At 34.2% G+C, this 25,543-nt stretch overlaps 1 protein-coding gene across 1 annotated transcript in view; it reads right to left on the bottom strand.

Moving 5' to 3' along the window:
• The window catches only part of COL11A1 (collagen type XI alpha 1 chain), a 214,605-nt gene that overhangs the window by 139,629 nt on the left and 49,433 nt on the right, over positions 1–25,543 (bottom strand). The window contains exon 5 of the mRNA XM_082451859.1: positions 973–1,101. Coding sequence (XP_082307985.1) covers positions 973–1,101 — 129 coding nt within the window. The remainder of the gene's footprint in view (positions 1–972; positions 1,102–25,543) is intronic.

Genomic DNA, 25,543 nt, shown 5'->3' with positions numbered 1-25,543 from the left:
TTAAACTTCCACCCTCACCTTCTAAAATTTAGAACTCTTCACCTTGAGAAGAGAAAAAAATAAAAATATAGTTTTGCTGCCAACTAAAGACTCAATTCCTTCCAGTATTTGCTTTTTAATTTCCAGAAAATTCACATTAAAGAATTTTACCTAAAAATCTGCATAAAGCATACACTGTACTATATTTTTTTGTTTTTTGGGATATTCAAGTCTGACAAAATTGCTATGGCTAACTTAAATGTACTTATTTTTGGTCTGAGAGAGAATAGAGTCAAATTTCATTATGGTGAATTTTCTTGCAAAAATAGCCTGGAAGAATGGTTTCACACCCGAGTTTCAAATAAAGTGACATAATATTAATCAAAGAATATGAATATTTAGTTACGGCAATCAGTTCATAATGTTTTTCATTTCATTGCTCTCTGTATCAAATCTTATGCAAGAAAAAGAAAACTTACATATCAATGTAGCATAGCCTTACAGAAATGGAAAAAAAAAAAAATCCCTCTAAATATTCAACACAGCCTGACAACTTTAAGATAGCACTAAAGTCCCTTTCTCATCTGTATGAATTGCCAAAGGCCTGGGGATATGGCAAGTACACCAGAAAATAGTCACCCTTGTCTTGAGGCTGTTTTAATTACTGAAATGCTAAGGACAAAATATATCTTTGAGAAATTATCTTTTTTCTCATCTCCCCCCAAATAAAATATGCTCCTCTACACAGTATATGTGAAGTATCTGTATTTTTAAGAAAAGTATGTAAGTATGTAAGTATGTAACAAAATACTTAAGACAGAAACAAACACCAAAAATCTTCTTCAAATCACATATTCTTAGAAATAGTAAAACACTATAAATACAAGGTAAAGTTTAATTAAAAGTGAATAAATGGAGGTGAGCCTCAAAACTGCAAACCTATGTCCTGACCATTGGAATGAGAAAACCTGCCCTTGATCTTATGGTCCTCACCTCATCGATCTGGGGTTCCTGAGCCTGAGCAGCCTTGGGTGCTGAGGAATCACAGTCTGGACTGTAATGCTCACAGTAGTCATACGCTGCTTTGGGGTCACCTATGATCAAGAACTGCTGGATGTCCCCCTGCCAAGAAACAAACATGGTTATGTAGTCAGCATATTTGAATACACATATATCCAGAGCAAGATTTATCCAAGACACAGTGTAGTTCATCTTCAAATATGAGAAGAAATCGCTTACATTTCAATGTTAAAAACAGTCCTATAGGATGGAGAGAGAAATTCACACCTGTTTAACAAATCAGATCTTAATATTAAGCTGTTATTCTGTTATATTGTGGTTCAGAGAATGTAGAGTATATTCATCTGTTTGCTAAAACTTGATTTTACTGCATTCACAGTTTACTCTGTGTGGAATAAGACAAATGAAATGTGAATAATAAGCTGATAAAAAAGTAAATAAGATTTTAAAACTATAAATATATAAAACTGTAATGTATTTCCAATATTAAAAAATGGAAGAGTTCGATTGAATTGTTTTTTAAGCAAGTTTATACAAGAATTTTTAAATGAAAATATAGATCCAACTATTGAGTTCTGTTAGAGGACTCAATATCAAAAGAAATTTCTACTTACAAATATGAATGAGAAATGCAGAGACCAGAAAAATCCAAATTACAAATTAAAAAGCATGAGTTTGGCATATTTTTGTTAAAAATGGAGCATCTAAGCATACATCAAACTCACTTATTTAGAAATCTGAATAATTTTAATAAAAAATAAACATTAGAAATAATTAATAGGGTTATCTAAAGAGTTTTAGTTCCAGGAGGTTCTGGAAACTGTGAAAACAGGAGGAAGATCAAATATTTTGCTCTCAAACCCATCTGAATATTTCCACATGGGTCTAATTTGACATGAAACTAGTTTGATATAAATCTATGGGTCATGACCATATTAATTCAGAATTATATTCAGGCCTAGAAGAATGTCTGGATTAATATCCATTTGACTTGGTGATTCAAGTCCCTGTAAGTTTGAGCTCATGAGTCTGATTCACAGAACTCCTGATATCATTTTGAATAATTTAAAAGTTATTTCAGCTTTCTCTACGTCTGATGAACATAAGCTATTTAGAGCCTGATGAAAATTTTAGAAGTCTCTAACACTGAGTTAGAGAGCAGGAAAGAATTCATAGCACTTTTATACCACAATATTCAATTATTCATTTATTCATCAACAAATGTGGATTGAGAAAGTACTATGCATAAGACATTGAACATAGTATCACTGGAGATGGAAACATAAATTTGATCTAATCCTTGCCCTTGGAGAGTGCAATATAGTGGTTAAGATTTAAAACTGTAATAAAATGGAGAATAAAATTTATAACTTGAAAAGATATAAGCAGACTCTTGTGAAAAGTGCCAAGAAAAGAGTATAAATTATTTAGTTCTAGCTGGCAATCCTTTATTGAATACTGTGGTTACTATCTTTGGTGTGATAGTTATTTCTATTTGCATTGCTCTTTCTTCTGTCTAAAAAGCACTGTATATTCTTACTCTTAAAATTAGCATTTATGCTAATGGATCAGAAATCTATATTTTCATTCATATCACTATACTGAGATATAATTTACATATAGAATTTATTCCTTTAAAGTGTACAATTCAGTGTTTCTTAGTTCATTCACAGAGTTTTCCATCCACCACCAATATCTAATTTCAGGAATTGTCGTCACCCCTAAAAGAAACACCATAACCAATGGCAGTCACTCCTTATCTCTTCCTTTCCTAGCCCCTGGTAACCACTGGACATTTCATATAAATGAAATCATACATCATGAGGCCTTTTGTGACTAGCTTCTTTCATTTATCATTTTTTCAAAGTTCACCCATGTTTTAACATGTATCAGTACTGCATTCCTTTTTTGAAATAACAACTTGCTGTATGAACCTACTATTGAATACATTTTATCTAGTCAGCTGTTACTAGCTATTTGAGTTGTCTCAACTTAGTAGATATTTTGCTACTTGTTTTTTATATGTCATTCCTTTTTTGTTACTCTCTTACTCTCTTATTTTGTGCTATCTTCTTTTGTGCTAAATAGATATTTACTAATGAACAATTTTAATGATTTTGTTTCTTTTACTATATTTTAGAGAGTTTTCCTTTTAGAGATTACCCTGGGGATTATAATTATCTTAATTTATAACATTTTTCAGATTAATATCAACTTAATATCAGCACTACACAAAAATTTGTTTCTTTTTTTTCTAATTTTATTTCTTTATACAGCAGGTTCTTATTAGTTACCTATTTTATACATATTAGTGTATACATGTCAATCCCAATCTCCCAATTCATCCCACCACCACCCCACCCTCCCGCCACTTTTCCCCCTTGGTGTCCATACGTTTGTTCTCTACATCTGTGTCTCTATTTCTGCCCTGCAAACTGGTTCATCTGTACCATTTTTCTATGTTCCACATATATGTTAATATATGATATTTGTTTTTCTCTTTCTGATTTACTTTACTCTGTATGACAGTCTCTAGATCCATCCACGTCTCTACAAATGACCCAATTTCATTCTTTTTAATGGCTGAGTAATATTCCATTGTATATATGCACCACATCTTCTTTATCCATTTGTCTGTCGATGGGCATCTAGGTTGCATCCATGTCCTGGCTATTATAAATAGTGCTGCAATGAACATTGGGGTGCATGTGTCTTTTTGAATTATGGTTTTCTCTGGGTATATGCCCAGTAGTGGGATTGCTGGGTCATATGGTAATTCTATTTTCAGTTTTTTAAGGAACCTCCATACTGTTCTCCATAGTGGCTGTATCAATTTACATTCCCACCAACAGTGCAAGAGGGTTCCATTTTCTCCACACCTTCTGCAGCATTTATTGTTTGTAGATTTTTTGAGGATGGCCATTCTGACCAGTGTGAGGTGATACCTCATTGTAGTTTTGATTTGCATTTCTCTAATGATTAGTGATGTTGAGCATCCTTTCATGTGTTTGTTGGCAATCTGTATATCTTCTTTGGAGAAATATCTATTTAGGTCTTCTGCCCATTTTTGGATCGGCTTGTTTTTTTTTTTTGATATTGAGCTGCATGAGCTGCTTGTATATTTTGAAGATTAATCCATTGTCAGTTGTTTCATTTGCAAATATTTTCTCCCATTCTGAGGGTTGTCTTTTTGTCTTGTTTGTAGTTTCCTTTGCTGTGCAAAAGCTTTTAAGTTTCATTAGGTCCCATTTGTTTATTTTTGTTTTTATTTCCATTACTCTAGGAGGTGGGTCAACAAGGATCTTGCAGTGATTTATGTCATAGAGTGTTCTGCCTATGTTTTCCTCTAAGAGTTTTATAGTATCTGACCTTACATTTAGGTCTTTGATCCATTTTGAGTTTATTTTTGTGTATGGTGTTAGAGTGTGTTCTAATTTCATTCTTTACATGTAGCTGTCCAGTTTTCCCAGCACCACTTACTGAAGAGACTGTCTTTTCTCCATTGTGTATCCTTGCCTCCCTTGTCATAGATTAGTTGACCATAGGTGCGTGGGTTTATCTCTGGGCTTTCTATCCTGTTCCATTGATCTATATTTCTGTTTTTGTGCCAGTACCATATTGTCTTGATTACTGTAGCTTTGTAGTATAGTCGGAAGTCCGGGAGTCTGATTCCTCCAGCTCCGTTTTTTCCCCTCGAGAATGCTTTGGCTATTTGGGGTATTTGTGTCTCCATACAAATTTTAAGATTTTTTGTTCTAGTTCTGTTAAAAATGCCGTTGGTAATTTGATAGGGATTGCATTGAATCTGTAGATTACTTTGGGAATATAGTCATTTTCATAATATTGATTCGTCCAATCCAAGAACATGGTATATCTCTCCATCTGTTTGTATCATCTTTAATTCCTTTCATCAGTGTCTTATAGTTTTCTGCATACAGGTCTTTTGTCTCCCTAGATAGGTTTATTCCTAGGTATTTTATTCTTTATGTTGCAGTGGTAAATGGGAGTGTTTTCTTAATTTCACTTTCAGATTTTTCATCATTAGTGTATAGGAATACAAGAGATTTCTGTGCATTAATTTTGTATCCTGCAACTTTACCAAATTCATTGATTAGCTCTAGTAGTTTTCTGGTGGCATCTTTAGGATTCTCTATGTATAGTATCATGCCATCTGCAAACAGTGACAGTTTTACTTCTTCTTTTCAAATTTGTATTCCTTTTATTTCTTTTTCTTCTATGATTGCTGTGGCTAGGACTTCCAAAACTATGTTGAATAATAGTGGTGAGAGTGGACATCCTTGTCTTGTCCCTGATCTTGGAGGAAATGCTTTCAGTTTTTCACCATTGAGAATGATGTTTGCTGTGGTTTTGTCATATATGGCCTGTATTATGTTGAGGTAGGTTACCTCTATACCCACTTTCTGGAGAGTTTTTTTCATAAATGGGTGTTGAATTTTGTCAGAAGCTTTTTCTGCATCTATTGAGATGATCATATGGTTTTTATTCTTCAATTTGTTAATATGGTGTATCACATTGATTGATTTGCATATACTGAAGAATCCTTGCATCCCTGGGATAAATCCCACTTGATCATGGTGTATGATCCTTTTAATGTGTTGTTGGATTCTGTTTGCTAGAAAAATGTGTTTCTGTCTAATTCTATTCCCTTTTCCCCTGCTTTGTAATATTATAGTTATACAAATTACATCTTTATACAATATAAGCCATAAACATAGTTTTATAAATTTTGCTTTATGCAATTGTATTTTAAAACAGCTAAGAGAAGGGAAGTGCTATAAATAACAACAACAAAAATTTGTACTCTTTTTATATATACTTATGTTGGTAATTTTACCAGTGTTTTTTTATTTCTCTGTGTGAATTTGAGTTACTGTCCAATGTCCTTTCATTTCAATCTAAAGGACTCCTTTTTACTTCTGGTAAGGCAGCTCTACTTTTGATAAATTATTTATTTTTCATAAATCTGGGAATGTCAATTTCTTCTTTGTTTTTTGAAAGATAGTTTTGCAGGATATAGCATTTTTGGTTGACAATCTTTTTCTTCCAGAACTTGGAATGTGTCACCCACTGTTTTCTGGCCTCTATGAAATCTGACAAAAAATTAGCTGTTAATCTTAATGGGAATCTCTTTTATGTTATGAGTCACTTTATTATTGATGCTTTGAAGATTCTTTCTTTGTCTTTTGACTGATTATAATCCTTTGTGTGTGGATTTCTACAAGTTTATCTTGCAGTTTCTTGAGATTCTCATCTATATAGATTAATGTGTTTCATCAAAATTGGGAAGGTTTTGGTAATTATTTTTTGGAATATGCTTTGTACCTCCTTCCTCTCCACTCTTTTTGGGACTCATTATTATGTCTATGTTGTTATGCTTGATGGTGCTCCACGGGTCTTTGATGCTTTGTAAACTTTTTGCAAGTTTATTCTTTCTTTTCTTCATACTGAGTAATCTCAATTGATTTTCAACTCCTGATCTATTTTGTTCTTTTTTAAGAAATTATACCTTTATTTATCTCTGTTTGATAAGACTTCATTCTCATACTTTCATGTAGTTGTTAAGCTGCGGTTTCCTTTAGTTGTTTTGTTTGTTTTTTAACATACTCATAACTGCTGAATTAAAGTCTTTGTCTGGTAAGTCCAATGTCTGCACGTCTTCAAGGACAGTTCCTATAGATTTGTTTTTCCTTTGTATGGGACATAATTTCTTTTCTTTTTTTTTTTTTTAATTATTTGCTTTATTTATTTTTTAAATTTTATTTATTTATTTATTTATTTATAGCTGCGTTGGGTCTTCGTTTCTATGCGAGGGCTTTCTCTAGTTGCGGCAAGTGGGGGCCACTCTTCGTTGCGGTGCACGGGCCTCTCACTATCGCGGCCTCTCTCATCGCGGAGCACAGGCTCCAGACGCACAGGCTCAGTAGTTGTGACTCACGGGCCTAGTCGCTCCGTGGCATGTGGGATCTTCCCAGACCAGGGCTCGAACCCATGTCCCCTGCATTGGCAGGCAGATTCTCAACCACTGCGCCACCAGGGAAGCCCGGGACATAATTTCCTGATTCTTTGCCTGTCTCATAATTTTTTGTTGACAGCTGCACATTTTAAATGTCACCTGTGGAGATTGGATTCCATTGCCCCCTCCCCTCGATGCTTGTTGTTATTTTGTTTGTGGTTGTTTTTGCTGCTTGTCTTGTGACCTTTTGAAGTAATTATATAAGTCAATTTTCTTTGTTTCCTGTGTCCACTGAGGTCTCTGCTCAGTTAGGTTAGTGATGAGCAAATGATTGGACAGATAATTCCTTAAAAATCTCTCACTATTTGCCAGGAGACTCTGAGTGTGTATTTGTGTGTGAGCATGCCTATAATATTCCAACAGTTTACAACTCTGCCTTAGATCTCATTTCTTGCTATGCAGATCCTCAAGATCAGTAATATTTACGATATTAGAGTCTCTTCAGGTCTTTCCTGGACAGGCACACAGGCCTCTTAGATCTCCAAGAGTATATTGAAGCTCCTCAGTGACCTTTATAGACATCTCATTTCCAAACTTTTTCTTTTTAGTGTCTTTGTCTAATCCTTGTTTGCTCAATATACTAACAGTTAAATGAACGCCGCCAACTACTTGCTAAAGATCTGCATCTAGAATGTCTCATTAGTAACAGAAAAATGACTAAAATTAAAATGTCAAAAACACACATCTGCCAATAAAAATTTCATTGACATGATATATTACAATGTTTAGTAATCCTTGAGATAAATTTTGTTGAATTCAGAAATTTCTCTGCAATCAGATTTAGGTATATTTCTTCAGTTATTTAGTCATTTCATTCAATCATTCATTCAAAAAGTGCTTTAAAAGTGCATGTAACATGTTAATATGTTCAGATAACACCCAAATAAGGAAACACCTACTTTATTTCCCAGTAAAACATGAAATAAAGCAGAATCATGAAATATCCATCCACAAAATATATGGCTTATAATGGTCAGACTATTATTAGTGTTTCTAACATCAAAATTATTTATTTTTATATGTTATGAGGCAGTACAATCAAACAAATTAGATTGTTTCTGAGATTTTTTTTGATTCTTTTTTGTAAATAGCTGGAATAGACTCTAATATTTAGCTTATGCTTACTGATTTTAAACATTCTCACAGCAAATGAATATAAATTCTTAAAATTTATTGATAACATTTCTCAAACACTAACTAATGAGTTTAGAACACTGAGTAGCCACAATTGAATTATTATAAATGAGTAATAGCTAGTAACAGAGAAATTTGAACATTCTTCATTCTGCTGTTAAAAAAAGGCATCATTCAGTACCTCTTGTGTACTGTCATCACTGAGGGTTTCAATCAGAAATTCTGATTCTTGAATCCCAGCCTTGCCATTAATTACTTGGAATTATGCAAGTCACTTACCCTAATTCATCATTTGTAAAATGAATGCATTTAGAGATCAGATCTAAGGTCCTCTTCAGAACTAAAAAGTATAGAGTTCCACACTTAACTTATAGATAATATAATAAACCAAATGAAGCTTTTGCTGAAACACAAAAAATAGCCTATCTATCTTATTACATATAGTATTTTTAATAGTATATTTTTTAGAAGAATACTGGTTTCCTGAGTACTTAACTGTTCTAGTCAAGGCACTTCACTTCATTAAATGGAATCCTGACAACCTTTCCACAATAAATTCTTTTTTCAGGTGTTTGATAGTCAGCCATTAAATATAGTACTACTGGAAAGAAACTGGAAAATTGTGTTAAAAACCTACAGTACTATTTTCCCTAGAAGTCATTTTATAGTGTTTTATGTTAATCATATGACATGTTATGAGACAGTCTGTAGACAAACAAAAGCATCCTGACGGGTTGAATGAACTATAAATATTTAGATTCAACAGTCATAAAAATCTTTACAGCTGGAAAAGGGTGACGTTACCAAGTAAAATTGGCATCTGCTGCACACAACGTATGAAAAAGACATCCTCCTCCTCTAACGCTCTACAAAGCCAAAATTAAAGTAGAGCTGAAACAATTACCTTGCTATCTACAGCTGTGTCAACAAGATCTATACTATAGTATTTTTCTATAGACAGAATGAGTCTAGAGGAGGGAAGCAAAACAAATGCAAGAAAACTGAACAGAAACTATATATAAAGATGAGGTTCTTCTGAATGTCACATGCATTGCAAAAGGATCCAGCCACATTTTTATCAAGACCAATTATATAAGTAATAGCATATCCTCCTCTCAAAACTAAAATATAATGCACATATTCTAACAATTTTTGTTTGTTATTTTTGTTTGTATATGCATATATATAGTAACTCTCTATAATGCCTAGCTATTTCCTTTTTCTGTGCTATGAATGTAATTACATTATAATTCAGGAAATACACAAGTTAATACACATTTAGCTTTTTTGCATGTACAAGAAATCACATTTATTGAAAAAGTGTTGTACAAGAAATTGGTATAATGTCTAAGGTCACATGTCAATGTGTCAATGTTAAGTGTCTGAATTTTCAGATTCAATTCCTCATCCTATGAAGTCAACCAATGCTTGGTTGAAGTCAGTTCCTAGCCTGAGCATCCACTGAACTGTACAGCAACAGCAGCTGATTCCTGAGAATGAGCAATGAAAAATCAGGTTTTGTTCAGCTGTCATGTTCAATTCCATGTGATTGAATAAGGTAACCTGTGAATGAATTATGTGCTTGAAGCATAATAAGATCCCAAGAATGGCAGAGGAAATTCAGACATAACCAAAACAGTTAAAGCAGAGGCTGGATCAATATACAACTATAATTGTTCAAATAAACAGTTTGTTTTTAAACAGCTTATTTATAAACAGTGTCTCTAATATCAACCTGGCAACTAGTAACTCTACAATCCTATAAGGCTTTTAATTCCCTTATGAATCTTGGAAGATTTAAACTTTTAATATTAAAACTTGGGTGTTAGTTATATTCTAGGAGAATAACTTACTTTTGGTAATATCTGGAAAAGAAGACTCCAAGTATTTATAGACTATGTGTCTCACTGAATTTCAAAGCTTTCTAGAGTTAGAAATTTCATCTCCCCTAAACCTGTTGTAAATCACATGCTGCAATTGCATTCTGTAAAATCAGCTAGCCTCCAAATTTCCCGAAGCACATTCTTACCTCCGTTAACTTTAACATGCAGATGTCTCAACGGGAATGAATGCTTTTATAAAATGCTTCTTGTTAAAATCTTGACTGTATGTTATAAGCAAATAGGAGTTAGGTTGATGAAAAAGATGGAGAGGGAAATAGTATTAAACAGAAAAACATCTTAAACAGAACTCTGGATGCATGAAACTGACAAAGCTGGAAAAGTACATATAGTGCTGTATAGTTGGAGGGAAGGCCCTATATGGTGATAATGAGCAGTGAGGGTTGAGGGATGAAAGAGATAAAGTAGAAGAAAAAAAAGAACCAAGCAAGGAACCAGACTGAGAAAAGCTTTGTATGTGAACTGAATTCTAAAAGTTACAGAATGTCATTCAAGGACTTTGAACCATGGAGCAAATTGATCAATGACATATTTTAACAAAATCGCTATGACTACATAGGGAAGGATGATTTGAAAGCAGCTAGTTTGGAAGCATGAGAACCTTGCTTAGGAATCCATAGCAGTTAAGCATTGGGAAATTAAACTAACTCAGCAATAGCAGGAATGGAGTAGAGGATACATAGAGTTTATTAGAGAAAAACGTGTGAGATTTGGGAACTGACTAGGTAATGATGATGGAGTGGGATGGGAACGGCAAGGAGAGAGGGAAGAAGTGCATTAGAGAAGAGTGGAAGGTAGTCCTGTAATTTCTGGTATGAGCAAGGGTAAGACGGAAAAGCCATTTACTCAGTTGAGAAACAATAAAAAGGAAAAATTGGGGATCAACCTTTTAAGTCTATGAAGTGAAATGATAATTAATGATTGTGTCTAGAAAAAGTTTAGTCTTTTTTTTTTTTAAGAAACTTGCCTTTATTTACTTTTGAATTGTACTCCTCTACGTGCCAACTGTCAGATTATATCACTGAGGTCAAACCAAGTTATAAGCATCAATAAGAATCAGCAGAAATTTTCCCTTTAGCCGGACAGCCCATACCTCTTTCTGTAGCAATTTATACCCATTTTTTCACTGATAATCAAAGACAAAATGAACTTGTCTAGACTTAGTGTTATGGGATGACCTGTGTCCCCCAAATTCATATGTTTAAGTTCTTAGCCTCAGAATCTGACTATATTTGGAGATGGGACCTATAAAGACAGAATTAAGATTAAATGAAATCTTTATGGTGGGCCCTAATCCAATATGACTGGTCTTTTTATAAGAAGAGGAGATTAGGACACAGACATCACAATGCGAAGGTCATGTGAAGACACAAGGAGAAGATGACTATCTACAAGCCAAGGTGAAAGGCCTCAAAAGAAATCAGCCTTGCTAACATCTTGCTTTCAGACTTCAAGCATCTGGAACTGTGAAAATATTAATTTCTGTTGTTTAAGACACAGTGTGTCGTATTTGGTTATGGCAGCCCTAGAAAACAAATACAGACTGATAAATACTAGTTTGTTTTTATTTATATCTTGCAAGTATTATCTTTATAGCAGAATAAAGAAGAGCACTTCAAAACAAGTATTTTTGTTTGTTTGTAACATGGGTAATCTCTAACTATGTCCAGGGACTGGTATTAAGTAGATGCTGTGGAAATATTGACTGATTTAATTTGGCAAGCAGCTAGAACTCAGGGTAATCACAGGTTATCATACACCCGACAGTATCATCATGTGTAAATATCCCTCAGGCATTAGAGGTAATAGAAAGTAAGAATGATAAATAAATATTTGTCTCCAAGTATAAATAAAGAATTTGAAGGGAACAAGGTTTTAAGTAAACTTACCAGAGTTTTAAAGATCTTTATCAAATTAAATTATGCTAGAGGTCATAGTGAGTTTAAACTATTTATATGATTTTTTTTTTAAATGCAATTTCATTACACTAGTAAAAAAGTTATAACAATTCCTGGTTGTCTCATTAACTCCATATTAATGAAATTATATCCTAATTCTACTTCGTGTCAACAATGAAAAGAAAATAGGAATAGAAAAGTGTTTTCTCATTTTTATATATAATATAAAAAATATATATATAATCAGAATAATACATTTTTTGTATTCTATACTTCATTTTATCTATTCATAGTAATATAAATCAAAAGTAAAACAACATACTTGGTTCTTTCTTGATTTAAGAAAACACATGCAAAATTAAATTACAAATCATAAAAAATACTGAGATGATCCTCAGATTTCAAAAAGACACTTCATTTCAAATGTTCATTAAATAATGAATATTTAAAATATGAATAATCAAAATTTGATCTTCCTCCCAAAATAAAGTCATCTGATACTTTTTACAAACATCTGTTGTTCAAAATAATATAACTGAAGATAACATTTAAAATCCAAAAAGAGGATTTTAAAACAAAATGGAAATCATTTGAGACCTTATCTTTAAAAATTAACTTGAGAAAAAAATATTATTTGTATGAAAGAAAATATTATGTATCATTTAATATTTTAAACTTGTATTTTAACACAGACTCAAAGAACAAATTCATATAAGTAATATCAGCATAGAGGTCAAATATGACCTTTGCAAGCAGGTATGACTTTCGCTGCCTGTCACACAAAGTTAACTGCAGAATTTGACATTTACTTTATATTTGATAGCCTTAACTTGACAGTAAATTTTGAATTTATTTTAAAGTAATTATCATCTTTTGAATATGAAAAGAAATGATAGACTCTTCATCATTTCATAAAGAGTTTAACAGTTGAACTGGCACATTTACTTTTTTAACCCAAGCAAATAAACTGTATCATTTTTTTTCACATATCTGTTTAGCATCATCATTTTTATTGCCTATTTTTAAGTCTAGAGAAAATATCAGTGGATGAAAAGAAGTCATTGGTAGTAGCATTTTTACACATTTATTATTCTAGTTCTACATGCAATGATACTGTTCCAGAAGTAATAGGTCCTAGAAATAATATTTTAAAATACTTCCTTATTTCTACTCTGTTGCACTCCTCTACTATAATAAATGATACATTTCTTTAGTGAATTGAAGTTTTATTAAATCAAAATTTGGCCATTTTATGAAATATATAAGCCTAAGAGGATTTTAAAAGTATGCATATACATTATAAAGTAATTGATATACCTTTTACTCTTTTTAATTTTGAAAAAAATGGTTTTTTAGTACCAATGTGAAAACTTCTTTGCTCACTACAGAATGTAGTCAAACTGTATATATGTCTACTGAACAGTGAAAGATGGGGGTCATGATCTCAAATTTGAAAGCCAGAATTCCCTATTGAAATAGGAGTACTTGCAAAGAACTATACTTTTGAAGGAAAAAAAAAAAGCAAACCTGTTACACAGCATTCCTAATTTCAGGAGGCACTTCATGCCTTACAATTTTAAGACAAGCTACATTTTTCCCCAAAACAAAATACTTTCTTAAAAAAGAAAACAGCAGAAGTAACACATAATTTTATTAATAGGCACAGATACATTATAAGTCAGATAATAAATGTATTTCTTCTATAACTTTTAGTGGTAACTTACACAGAAATTTGACAGCCAGATAACTTTCAGAATCCTTTCCCCTGGTTGTCTATCAATCAGTCATCTATCCATTTAGTCAACACATATTTATTGAGGCAAAGTAACATGCTGACACTATAGATAGGTAAAAGAAGAATAAAGATGGAAATCAGACCCAGATCCTACTCTCAGATAGCATATAACCTGGTAAGGGAGATTAATTATACACAGACATGAAATATAAGAAACATATTTCTTTAGTACTTACTATATTCCAATTCTGAAAAAAAAATAAATTGGGGTGGCAGGGGTGGGGGGATGACACAATTTTCATCTGGGAAAATCAAAGGAATAATCTAGAAGGACCTGGCATAAATAAGATAATTAATGAGAAAGTGTCTAGTTTTTCTTTTAAATATAAAGATACTTGGTATTCTTTGTTGGCTCCCAGAATCCTAATCATTGATCTCTCTTACCCTGTACCTAAAGAATATGACCCCATAGCCCACATCATCAGACTGGCTTGCAGGTCGGTTTCCAGTACAGACAATGGAAGTGACCACCAAGAGTTAGGAGTTAGGAAGGTGGGAAGAGAAGGAGGTAGGGTAGTTTCGCCAGACACTTTCCTGTCTGTCACAGCAGTCTGGTACCCTGACCACTAGTGCCACTGTCAGGAAGCACTAGTGCAGGGCTCCAGCTTTCACTGTACTGCTATTTCTGCCCCTTGCCCATTTAACCCTTGGAAAGGTAATACTCCTTGCCAGGTAACTCTGCCTCCTTGTTCAAACCTCTGAAATCACCTGAGTAGAAATTCAGTTTCTTGTTGGAACCCACAGTGAACTCACTCACAGAGAGTATGAGAAGTTAGAGAAAGACCCCATAGTTGAAGGCCCTAAAATAGTAATTGGCATCTTCCTTTTATATATATATTAAGTTTAAGAATCCAAATAATCAGCATGTATCACTTTCCAGGAAAGTACGCTGTATCTACTAGAATACACACAGTTTATGGTCGGGGCTATTCTTCTTTTTTTTTTGGCCATGCCGCACGGTTTGCAGGATCTCAGTTCCCTGACCTGGAACTGAACCCGGGCCATGGCAGTGAAAGCCTGGAATCCTAACCACTAGGCTATCAGGGAACTCCCAGGGGCTCCTCTTCTTAATAAGCCAATCTACATTATTCAGCTAAACTCACTGGAATATAAACTTTATGCGAGTAAGGACCTGTCTGTTTTGTTCTCCCAGGTTTCCACAATTCCTGGAATAGGCCAGCACATAGTGAGTATGTACTAAATGTTTGTTTGGTAAATAGATATCCAGGCAATTAATTTATTCACCATTATAAGACTCAATTTCAACAACTGTAAATTAAGAATACTATTATTTGTCTTGTATTTCCTACAGATTCTTTAAAAATTAATACCTACTTAAGCAATTTTTAAAGTGTAAGTGTACACAAACGTAAGGTATAATTATTATAGTACTTGAAGCCAATTAAAGGAGAACACATGTTTGAGCTTAAACTTCTAGATGTGTTTATAGACTGTAAAAATTTAAGAAATGCTGCTGGAGAATACATTTTTATTCGTTCCATAAATAAATTCCAAAAAAGTTGAGTTTCAGAAGACTTAAAGTCATTATTCTGTAAGTAAAGCCCATAAGGAAAAAGTATAATAGAAGAGAAAGAAAAATACATTCAGCTAAACAGTTTCCAGCATGTACCACTGTAAAAGCAATAGCTTAACAGAATTCTACAATGTTTCCAAAAGATATTCCCTGGACACTAAAACTTCTGCTCACATTAGATATTAGAGCTTTGTTGAAAAGTATGGTGGGTCTTGGAAGAGGTTTGTGATTGTATATCCAGGAACAAGACTGACATTAAATCTTAAACATGGCATAAAATGCTCAAAAAAGTAGACATTATCAGAAGATTAATTGAAAAAATATGCTTCTTGCCTACTAAGACTTCTGAATTTGCCAAGGCATTAACTCACATCATAGTTTTTTTTTCAGACATTCTATACAGTTTATGATTCTTTCTCAACTATTTTGTGTGGAAAAGGAAAGCTGCCAAAATGCTTCAAATTTTAGTTTAATTGAAAAATGCATCAGAGATTGCATCTGAACTATAATTCAAAGGAAAAAATGAGAAAAACCACATAATCACAGACAGAACTGCTACCCACACAGTCCTTATATTTCACTGTGTCCCAAAATCAGCTTAAGAAATCAGTTTTAAGAAAATGAGTAGTGATCCTATGTTACTTGAATGTACTACTAATTCAACAACTATTTACCAAGTATTACAAAAAATGCAATTCTTTAAAACTTTAAAGTTGTATAAAACACTACCACAAAAAGGGCACATTTATCTTATACTTTCTAACAAACATTCCTACTGAAAGAGAACTATCAATGTGGCTCTATTCCACACAAAAAAATAATAAAAGAAAACGAGGAAAGAAAAAATGATTAGAAAAAAGGTAACAAATCTTTCTTCCTGCTTCCTTGTTGGCCAAGATGATCTATACTCCTTGAATTAATAAGTGCTAGAAAGCATATTTATTTCATCCATTTAAAAAATATTTTCAGGCAGTGTTGTAGACACTATGGATACAATACAAAGCTTCTGCTCTCTTGGAGCTTACATTCCAGAGAAGGAAAGAGAAAATAAGCAAAATACAGTATCAGGGTAATAGGTGCTGTAAAGAATATAAAGCAGGATAGGAGAGATTGTAGAAAGTAAGATACTATATTACAAACTGTGTTCATGAAAGATTTTGCTGATAAAGGGACGCTGAGACCAAGACAACTGAGGAACTAAGGAAGTAAAAAATTCATAGAAATCTCTAAGGAAAAGCCTTCCAGGCAGAAAGACGAGTGGATGCTCAGACCCCAAGTCTGGAGCATGATTGATGTGTTCAAAACGGGATGCCTTGCGGGTCAGAGGGAGCAGGGGGGTAAGGAATCAGTGATGAAGTCAGAGAAAAGGGGCAGAGGGTGTGGATGAATCACCCAGGAGACTACGGAATATTGAAAGAACTTTAGCATACTCTAAATGATATGAAAAGCCACCAGACAATTATAAACAAGGAAGTGGCATTCTTTACTGATTCATTCATTCTTTCAGCCAGGTGCTATTTGACAGGAATATGCCTGCTAGTCTAGGCTTGCTGCTTAGAGAACAGACTAGCAGATGGGCAGACAGACACAGGGAGATCCATTAAAAGCCTCCTGCAATTTTCCAAGAAATAGATAACGCTAATAGTTATAATAATAAATAATATTTAACTGGCACTTACTGTATACCTGCCACTCTTCTAAGAACTTTATATAGTCATATTGTAAACCAAAATGAACTAGGTCATGCCTTAAAAAAATTACTTCCTAAAAAATTATAAAATAATTTAAATAATTTATCACATTCTTATTCTACTTCTTTGAGCTAATAATAATTTCACACTACCTATGTTTTTACTATAAAGCTCAGAAGTATATAGAAAGATGTTGAAATAAGATTATTTGGTCCAGGATAATCCTATGGCCTTTTAAAGCTTCATCAAAAGCACATAGTTCATCAATCGTAAAAAAGAGAACTAAAGACTTTTGAATTTAGCTAAAATTCCAAACAGTTCATGTTTTTAAGAAGGAAACATTGACTATTTAATACCTTATGTAAAGCGTAAAGTATTAAGTTCCTCTCTCCCTTAACCCCACATACCCAGTCAGCCCCTAAGACCTGTCAATTCTATCCCACATTAGCATCTTGAAGCAAGACCCTACTCTCCATTTCTTCTGTCATGGCCTTATCTCTACTGTACGTAACCTTTTATTTGAACTAATGTTTCAACATATCAGTTTTGGTGTTTTCTTCCACCAGTTTCTTCTGATTCTAGACTAACTCCTTCACTGCCACAAAAAGAATTTTTAAAAAACAGATCTCAATGTTTAATTCCTCTACTTAAAGAAACTTCTTATGACCTATGGTTTAAAGTTCAACCCCCTCAGCATGGTATAAAATGCAGTCCACAGACAGGCCCTAACTCATCCTACCAGATCATTTCCCAAATACCCCCAAAGCGAATTGCATTCTCAGATGTGCTGAGCTCATTCCAAACTTTCATCTTTTGCACAGGTTCCCTCATCTTTAAATACCCTTTTATTTTTCATCATTTTGGATACAGTTATTTTCTGCCTTGAACATATCTATATCTTCATTAGGAGCAGAATCATATCTTATTACAACTATTTATTTGTATCGCTACATCAATTATTTAAGCACAATGTTTGCCATATAATATTTATTCTGCTTCAACAGAGAATAGTCAGCTACTTAATAAACACCTAACTTTCAAATGACACATGCTATCCTATACCTCTCTCTGCCCCTTCTCCCCCCAGACACATCTAACAGAGCCTTAACCACTTGCAGATACAGCACTCATTCATATATTTACTAATCTTCATTGGCTATAAACACTGTGCAAACTTTGTGTTTGATGCCACTGTTGGAGTACCTAAATTAAGGGGATATAAATCCTGCTCTCAATAAATTTATAGTCTAATGAGAAAGCTATATATTAATAGATAATTATAAAACAACATGGTAACAGACAGTGACAACAAGAATGCATTGCAAGATGGCTTATTTTGGGGGGAAGTTAATAAAATGCCACAAACTAATAATAAACCTTAAACGGGAAAAAAGAAGACAAGTAATCAGAGATAAAACTTATAAAAGGGAGGGACAAAACAAAATGTGTGACACTTTATTGTGCACTGCTGGCAGCAGATAACCTAATCATGCACTAATCAAAAAAGAGACAACAAACCAAACAAGGCAATGATCCTATTAGAGGACAAGTAATATCATGTATAAGTGGTACTTTGGATCTTCTATAGATTTCTGAAATCTGAATCTACCTCAAGTGCTATATTGAGTTTCTTGAAACAATTCCAACCATAAATCCTACTAAATATGAAATTACAGTAAATTATCAGTAGAGTCACAAAATAAAAGCTGTTATCTGCATATCACACTACAGTGGCGCAGATTTGATCATAGTCTGAATGACAACAGGATAGCATGTGGCTGTTATACAATAAAGTACAGTGGTGTCTAGAATGGAGAACTGAGGAAAAGTCCTACAGCATCGCTGAAGCTTGATCATAAATAACGCAGCACATTCTTGTGTGTTGTCCCTCACCACGCTTGTCATACCAACTTGGTGTGCAATAATAAGGAACGTAATTACACATCCAGAAGGCAAAAGCAGAAGCTCCTTTCAGACTTGGCTAAGAATAACTCTCAAAAAAGGATTAAACTAATGCTGTATCTTGATCTACTCATGCATGTGATCTGTAGGAAAACTTCAATATCTCCCCAAAGCAGAAAAATCCAAAGGGAAAAATCATATTTGCCATCACAACTTTGTAAATAATTGATTATTAACACTGAGTCCAAATGAAATCTGACAATTTCTAAATTTGTTACTGTCAGGAAGAAAAAATATGTTCTATAAAACTACTACTACAAGATACTGTCATGTAGATACATTGGACTATTTCTGCATAAAAGCCATAAGATCCTCTTTTAGAAATAACTACACATATGCATCATTGTTCTGTATATTAGAGAAATTCAACATGTCCATGAATCCAGTGAGTCTGTAAAGCAGTGTTGTTGCTGAACCCTAATATTACATGGGTGTGTGGTGTGCCTTGGGATTTTAACTCTAATTTGCATTGAAGTTGTGTTTGTTACAATCAATGTGTACTTGGACTGTGTTTGAACATCAACTCTATCAAATTTGTACCTCATGTTTGGTATCCACATTTGTTACTTCTCTTAAAATTGTACATTATTTCCTGAAATTTATAAATAGATAATTTTGATGTCTTACTATATTCCATAAAACATGAATCACAAAACTGATTCCAGACAATGTTTCAAAAATTACAAAAAGAACCACAGCTACATTCCCAAATGTACATCTTAAACAAAGATTTACAGGACAAGAACAAAACTGAGTAGCCATGGTTAACTCAAAGCTTTCTTGTTTTTCTGTTTTGCAGACTCTATGTTACTTTGACAGAGCAAGTAATAAAATCCCATTCCAGAATGACATTTTATTTTTTCTTTTAGCTATTGAAGCCTTCTTTAAAATAAACTATAATGTCTTTTACAAAGCCAAATGTGGCTCCTATGTTAGCCATATCTGTTGTTTTACCCTAGTTTCAGAAATAATCAACAGAAGAAAGCTTTATTTCAAACACGCACTTATAAAACATTCAGTACTGCAAGACACACATATGAATATTTTATAAATGTTAACTCATTTAATCTTCAAGTAATTCTATGAGTTAACTACCGCAGCTATCCCATTTTACAGATGAGGAAAAAGACATAGAGAGGTTGAGTATCTTGCCCATGATCTTCAAGCTGATTAAGTTCCAAATTCAAAAATCAAACCCTGGCTGTCTGACTCGAGTCAATGCTGCTAACTACCATGCATATGGTTGAAAAAGGCAAAAGCTTAATTTAAAAAAGCTTAATAATCATTATCATAACATTTTTTCATTTAACCATTTCTTTACTTATTAGACTGAATGATACCTTTGTCTTCATGTTTCATTTCCCAAGTGAAACAATGGAAATGACTTTATCATCCGTGTTCACTCACTTCTACTTTTTTGCTCCTAAAGTTTATATTTTATGAAAGATCTTAAATATTTATAAAGAAAAAATAATTAAAGAAATAACTAGTGATTATGTTTTTCAGTTTAGAATCTAGATTGAAATCGCATAATGATAATTTTTAAATATAGTGATAGCTTGCTTTTTTCCCTTAATTAAAGAAGATCCAGAGGAGCCAGGGCAAGAAGGTTTTAGAGATAAATTTTGTGATACTAGAATTTTACCAATTTTAGAGATTTTGAAGGTGAGACTACAGCCAAGTACCAGGCATAAGCCTTTATAGCAATATAAATTTTTTCATAATAAGGAATTAACACTTTTAAATGTTTATATTTTGGAAGTTGCAGTACTCCTATAACAGTGTAAACCCCATTACAGCCCAATGCTCATGCTGATGATGACTACAAACACTGAACAAAATGCAATGAGCAATTCCCTGAGAACTCTGAAAAGCAGGTAGGTTATGAAGGAGGGTTAGACCTTGAAGAAATAAACCCGCATATGATGTTATCTGTGTGTGTGTTGGGGGGAGGGGGGGGTGTTTCCCTTGAGGTTTTGTCCCTACAGTGGAAGCCAGTAGCTGAGCACTGCAACAGTGCTGTGGCTAGAACTTTGACAGAAACCCTATTTCTGGACAAAGGAACAAGCTAAAAAAAAAAAAAAAAAAGCATGTTAGAAGACATGGAGGGAATCTGAAGTGAATACACGGAAATAGGAAATCACCTAGCTTTGTTTATAAACCACAAAAATATAAAATTATCTCCAGAACTACACATGTGTAATGAACTCAAACCAATTTAGTTAAAACTGAGAGAACAGAACTGAGATTAAAACTATCAATACCAGTCTCACAATAGCTCCTAAACACACACAAACAAAACAAAACTCTGAGAGTTCAAAGCTCCAGTGGAACCAGTCATAAAGGAGACACTCACCTTCTGAGTTTTACCACCAGGAGCTCTACCAGGCTTCACAGTGAATGCTGGAGAAAAATCCCCTCATGCTTCCAGAAGGGGAAAAGAAACCATTTTGAAATATACCAGGGCATTCTGTTCTTCTTAACAAGACCTGCCCTCAGGCAGAAACAATTTACCCAGATTCTAACCTGTGGGGGTTTTATTAGAACCTAACCTAACCAGAGAAAGGAAAATACCCCAATCCAGCCCCTTTAGCCTTCCATGTGGGAGAAGAAAAATACATCTTCATCTACTTCCTGTCCCACTGACAGGAGGAAAAACAACTGAAAAACACTGGTGAACTTCACAATGCAGGGGCATAGGCTAACCAAAATACTGGGACTTAATCATAGGACTATAGAATGTTTCCCCTCCCCCTGCATCTTTTACCCAGTACATAATGTCTGTCTTCCAAGAAAAAGTTACAAGGCATATGAAAAGGCTAAAAACAAAGTTTGAAGAGACAGAAGAAGCATCAGAATCAGAACCAGATATGGCAGGATGTTGGAATCGTCAGACTAGGAATGTTTCTTGAAACTATTATTAATATTCTAAGAATGTTAATAGAAAAAATAGACAACCTAAAAGAATAGATGGATAATGTAAGTGGAGAAATGGAATTTCAAAGATCAAAAAGAAATGCTAGAGATCACAGAAATTAAGAAAGTCTTTGGAGATTGGTTCAAGATGGTGGAGTAGAAGGACGTGCACTCACTCCCTCATGCGAGAGCACCAGAATCACAACGAACTGCTGAACAATCATCGACAGGAAGACACTGGAACTCACCACAAAAGATACCCCACATCCAAAGACAAAAGAGAAGCCGCAATGAGATGGTAGGAGGGGCGCAATCACAATAAAATCAAATCCCATAACTGCTGGGTGGGTGACTCACAAACTGGAGAACACTTATACCACAGAAGTCCACCCATTGGAGTGAAGGTTCTGAACCCCATGTCAGGCTTCCCAACCTGGGGGTCTGGCAATGGGAGGAGGAATTCTTAGAGAATCAAACTTTGAAGGTTAGCAGGATTTGACTGCAGGACTTCAACAGGACTGGGGAAAACAGAGACTCCACTCTTGGGGGCACACACAAAGTAGTGTGTGCATCAGGACCCAGGGGAAGGAGCAGTGACCCCATAGGAGACTGAACCAGATCTACCTGCTAGTGTTGGAGGATTTCCTGCAGAGGCAGGGGGTGGCTGTGGCTCACCATGTGGACAAGGACACTGGCAGCAGAAGTTCTGGGAAGTACTCCTTGGCGTGAGCCCTCCCAGAGTCCTCCATTAGCCCCACCAAAGAGCTGGGTAGGCTCCAATGCTGGGTCACCTCAGGCCAAACAACCAACAGGGAGGGAACCCAGCCCCACCCATCAGCAGACAATTGGATTAAAGTTCTACTGAGCTCTGCCCACCTGCTCTACCCACCGTCAGTCTCTCCCATCAGGAAGTTTGCACAAGTCTCTTAGATAGCCTCATCCAACAGAGGGCAGACAGCAGAAGCAAGAAGAACTACAATTCTGCAGCCTGTGGAATGAAAACCACATTCACAGAAAGATAGACAAAATGAAAAGGCAGAGGACTACATGCCAGATGAAGAAAGAGATAAAACCCCAGAAAAACAACTAAATGAAGTGGAGATAGTCAACCTTCCAGAAAAAGAATTCAGAATAATGATAGTAAAGATGATCCAGGACCTTGGAAAAAGAATGGAGGCAAAGATCGAGAAGATGCAAGAAATGTTTAACAAACACCTGGAAGAATTAAAGAACAAACAAACAGAGGTGAACAAACAGAGATGAACAATACAATAACTGAAATGAAAAATACACTAGAAGGAATCAGTAGCAGAATAACTGAGGCAGAAGAACGGATAAGTGGCCTGGAAGACAGAATGGTGGAATTCACTGCCATGGAATAGAATAAAGAAAAAAGAATGAAAAGAAATGAAGACAGCCTAAGAGACCTCTGGGACAACATTAAACGCACCAACATTTGCATTATAGGGTCCCAGAACGAGAAGAGAGAAAGGACCCGAGAAAAATATTTGAAGAGATTATAATCGAAAACTTCCCTAACATGGGAAATGAAATAGCCATCCAAGTCCAGGAAGTGCAGAGAGTCCCAGGCAGGATAAACCCAAGGAAAAAAAGCCGAGACACATAGTAATCAAATTGACAAAAATTAAAGACAAAGAAAAATTACTGAAAGCAACAAGGGAAAAATGACAAATAACATACAAGGGAACTCCCATAAGGTTAACAGCTGATTTCTCAGCTGAAACTCTATAAGCCAGAAGGAAGTGGCAAGATATATTTAAAGTGATGAAAGGGAAGAACCTACAGCCAAGATTACTCTAGCCAGCAAGGATCTCATTCAGATTTGATGGAGAAATCAAAAGCTTTACAGACAAGCAAAAGCTAAGAGAATTCAGCACCACCAAACTAGCTCTACAACAAATGCTAAAGGAACTTCTTTAAGTGGGAAATACAAGACAAGAAAAGAACCTACAAAAACAAACCCATAACAATTAAGAAAATGGTAATAGGAACAAGAATGTCTTTGATGGGTTTATTAGTTGACCAGACATGGCTCAGAAAAAATCTCTGAGATTGAGGATATGACAATAGAAACTTCCAAAACTGAAAAACAAAAAAGAAAAAGATTTTTAAAAAATCAAACAGAACAGAACAGAATATCCAAGAGCTGTGGGACAACTAAAAGTGATATAACGTACACATAATGGGAATACCAGAAAAAGAAAGAGAGAAAGAAACAGAGCAACATTTGAAGCAACAATGACTGAAAATTTGCTCAAATTAACGTCAGACACCCTTCAAAGATCCAGGAAGAACAGAGAACCAGGAGCTGCATAAATGCCAAAAAAACCTCTGACACCTAGGCACATCATATCCAAACTGCAGAAAATCAATAATAAAAAAATTTTCAAAAAATCAGATGAAAAAACACCTTACCTACAGAGTTACAAAGGTATCAATAGTAATTACATCTGACTTCTCTTTAGAAACCATACAAGCAAAAAGAGAGTCAAGTGAAATATTTAAAGTATTGAGAGAAAAAAAAAACAACCTACAATTCTGTACCCTGAAAAATTATCCTTCAAAAGTGAAAGCACAATACTTTCTCAGCCAAACACTGAGCCAAACATTGCTGGCAGTAGACTTGTCTCTCAAGCAATTTAAAAAGAAGTTCTTCAGAGAAAAGAAAGATGATATAATTCAGAGAAACCAGATAATGAAAAAAAGAATTGGAGAAAGAATAAAGGTAAAACAGAAATTTTTATTTTTCTTATCCTTAATTGATCTGTTTCAGTTTGTTCAAAATAATATATATATATATAAAACACAAACACACACACAGTTGCCCCTCCACATCCAGAGGTTCCTCATCCATGAATTCAACCAACTGTGGATCAAGAACATTTAGAAAAAAAATTCCAGAAAGTTCCAAAAAGCAAAACTTGAATTTGCTGCATGCCTGCAACTACTTACATAACATTTTCATTGTATTTACAACTATTTACATAACATTGTATTATAAGTAACTTATAGAAGATTTAAAGTGTACAGGAAGACAGCAGGGAGGAATAAGGATTACATTATTATTATAAGGTACTTGTACTACCTGTGAAATAGTATAGTATTATTTGGAAGTGGACTTGGATTAGTTGTAAATGTATATTGCAGATGATAGGGTAACCACTAAAATAAGTAATAAAAGAAGTATAATTGATATGCCAAGAAAATAGTGAAAATGGAATCATAAAAAATGCTCAATTTAAACCAAAAAAGAAGGCAGAAAAGTAATAGAAGACAAATATGAACAAAAATAAAGGGCAGCAAATAGAAAACAGTAGCAAATACAGTAGATGTAAATTCATCTATATCAATAATCATTTTAAACATCAGTGGTCCAAATATACCCACTAAAAGACAGAGACTGTCAGAGTGGATCAAAAAACAAGGCCCAACTATATTTTGTTTACAAGGAACCTACTTTCAATATAAAGACACATATAGATTAAAAGTATAAGGATGGAGACACCATAATTCAAAAAGATACATGCACCCCAATGTTCATTGCAGCACTGTTTACAATAGCCAGGACATAGAAGCAACCTAAATGACCATCAACAGAGAAATGCATAAAGAAGATGTGGTATATATATACAATGGAATATTACTCAGCCATAAAAAG

Source organism: Balaenoptera physalus (assembly GCF_965194825.1).
Source record: "Balaenoptera physalus genome assembly, chromosome: 1".
In the NCBI taxonomy this organism is placed as follows: Eukaryota; Metazoa; Chordata; class Mammalia; order Artiodactyla; family Balaenopteridae; genus Balaenoptera; species Balaenoptera physalus.
This window is presented reverse-complemented; position numbering and strand designations above follow the sequence as displayed.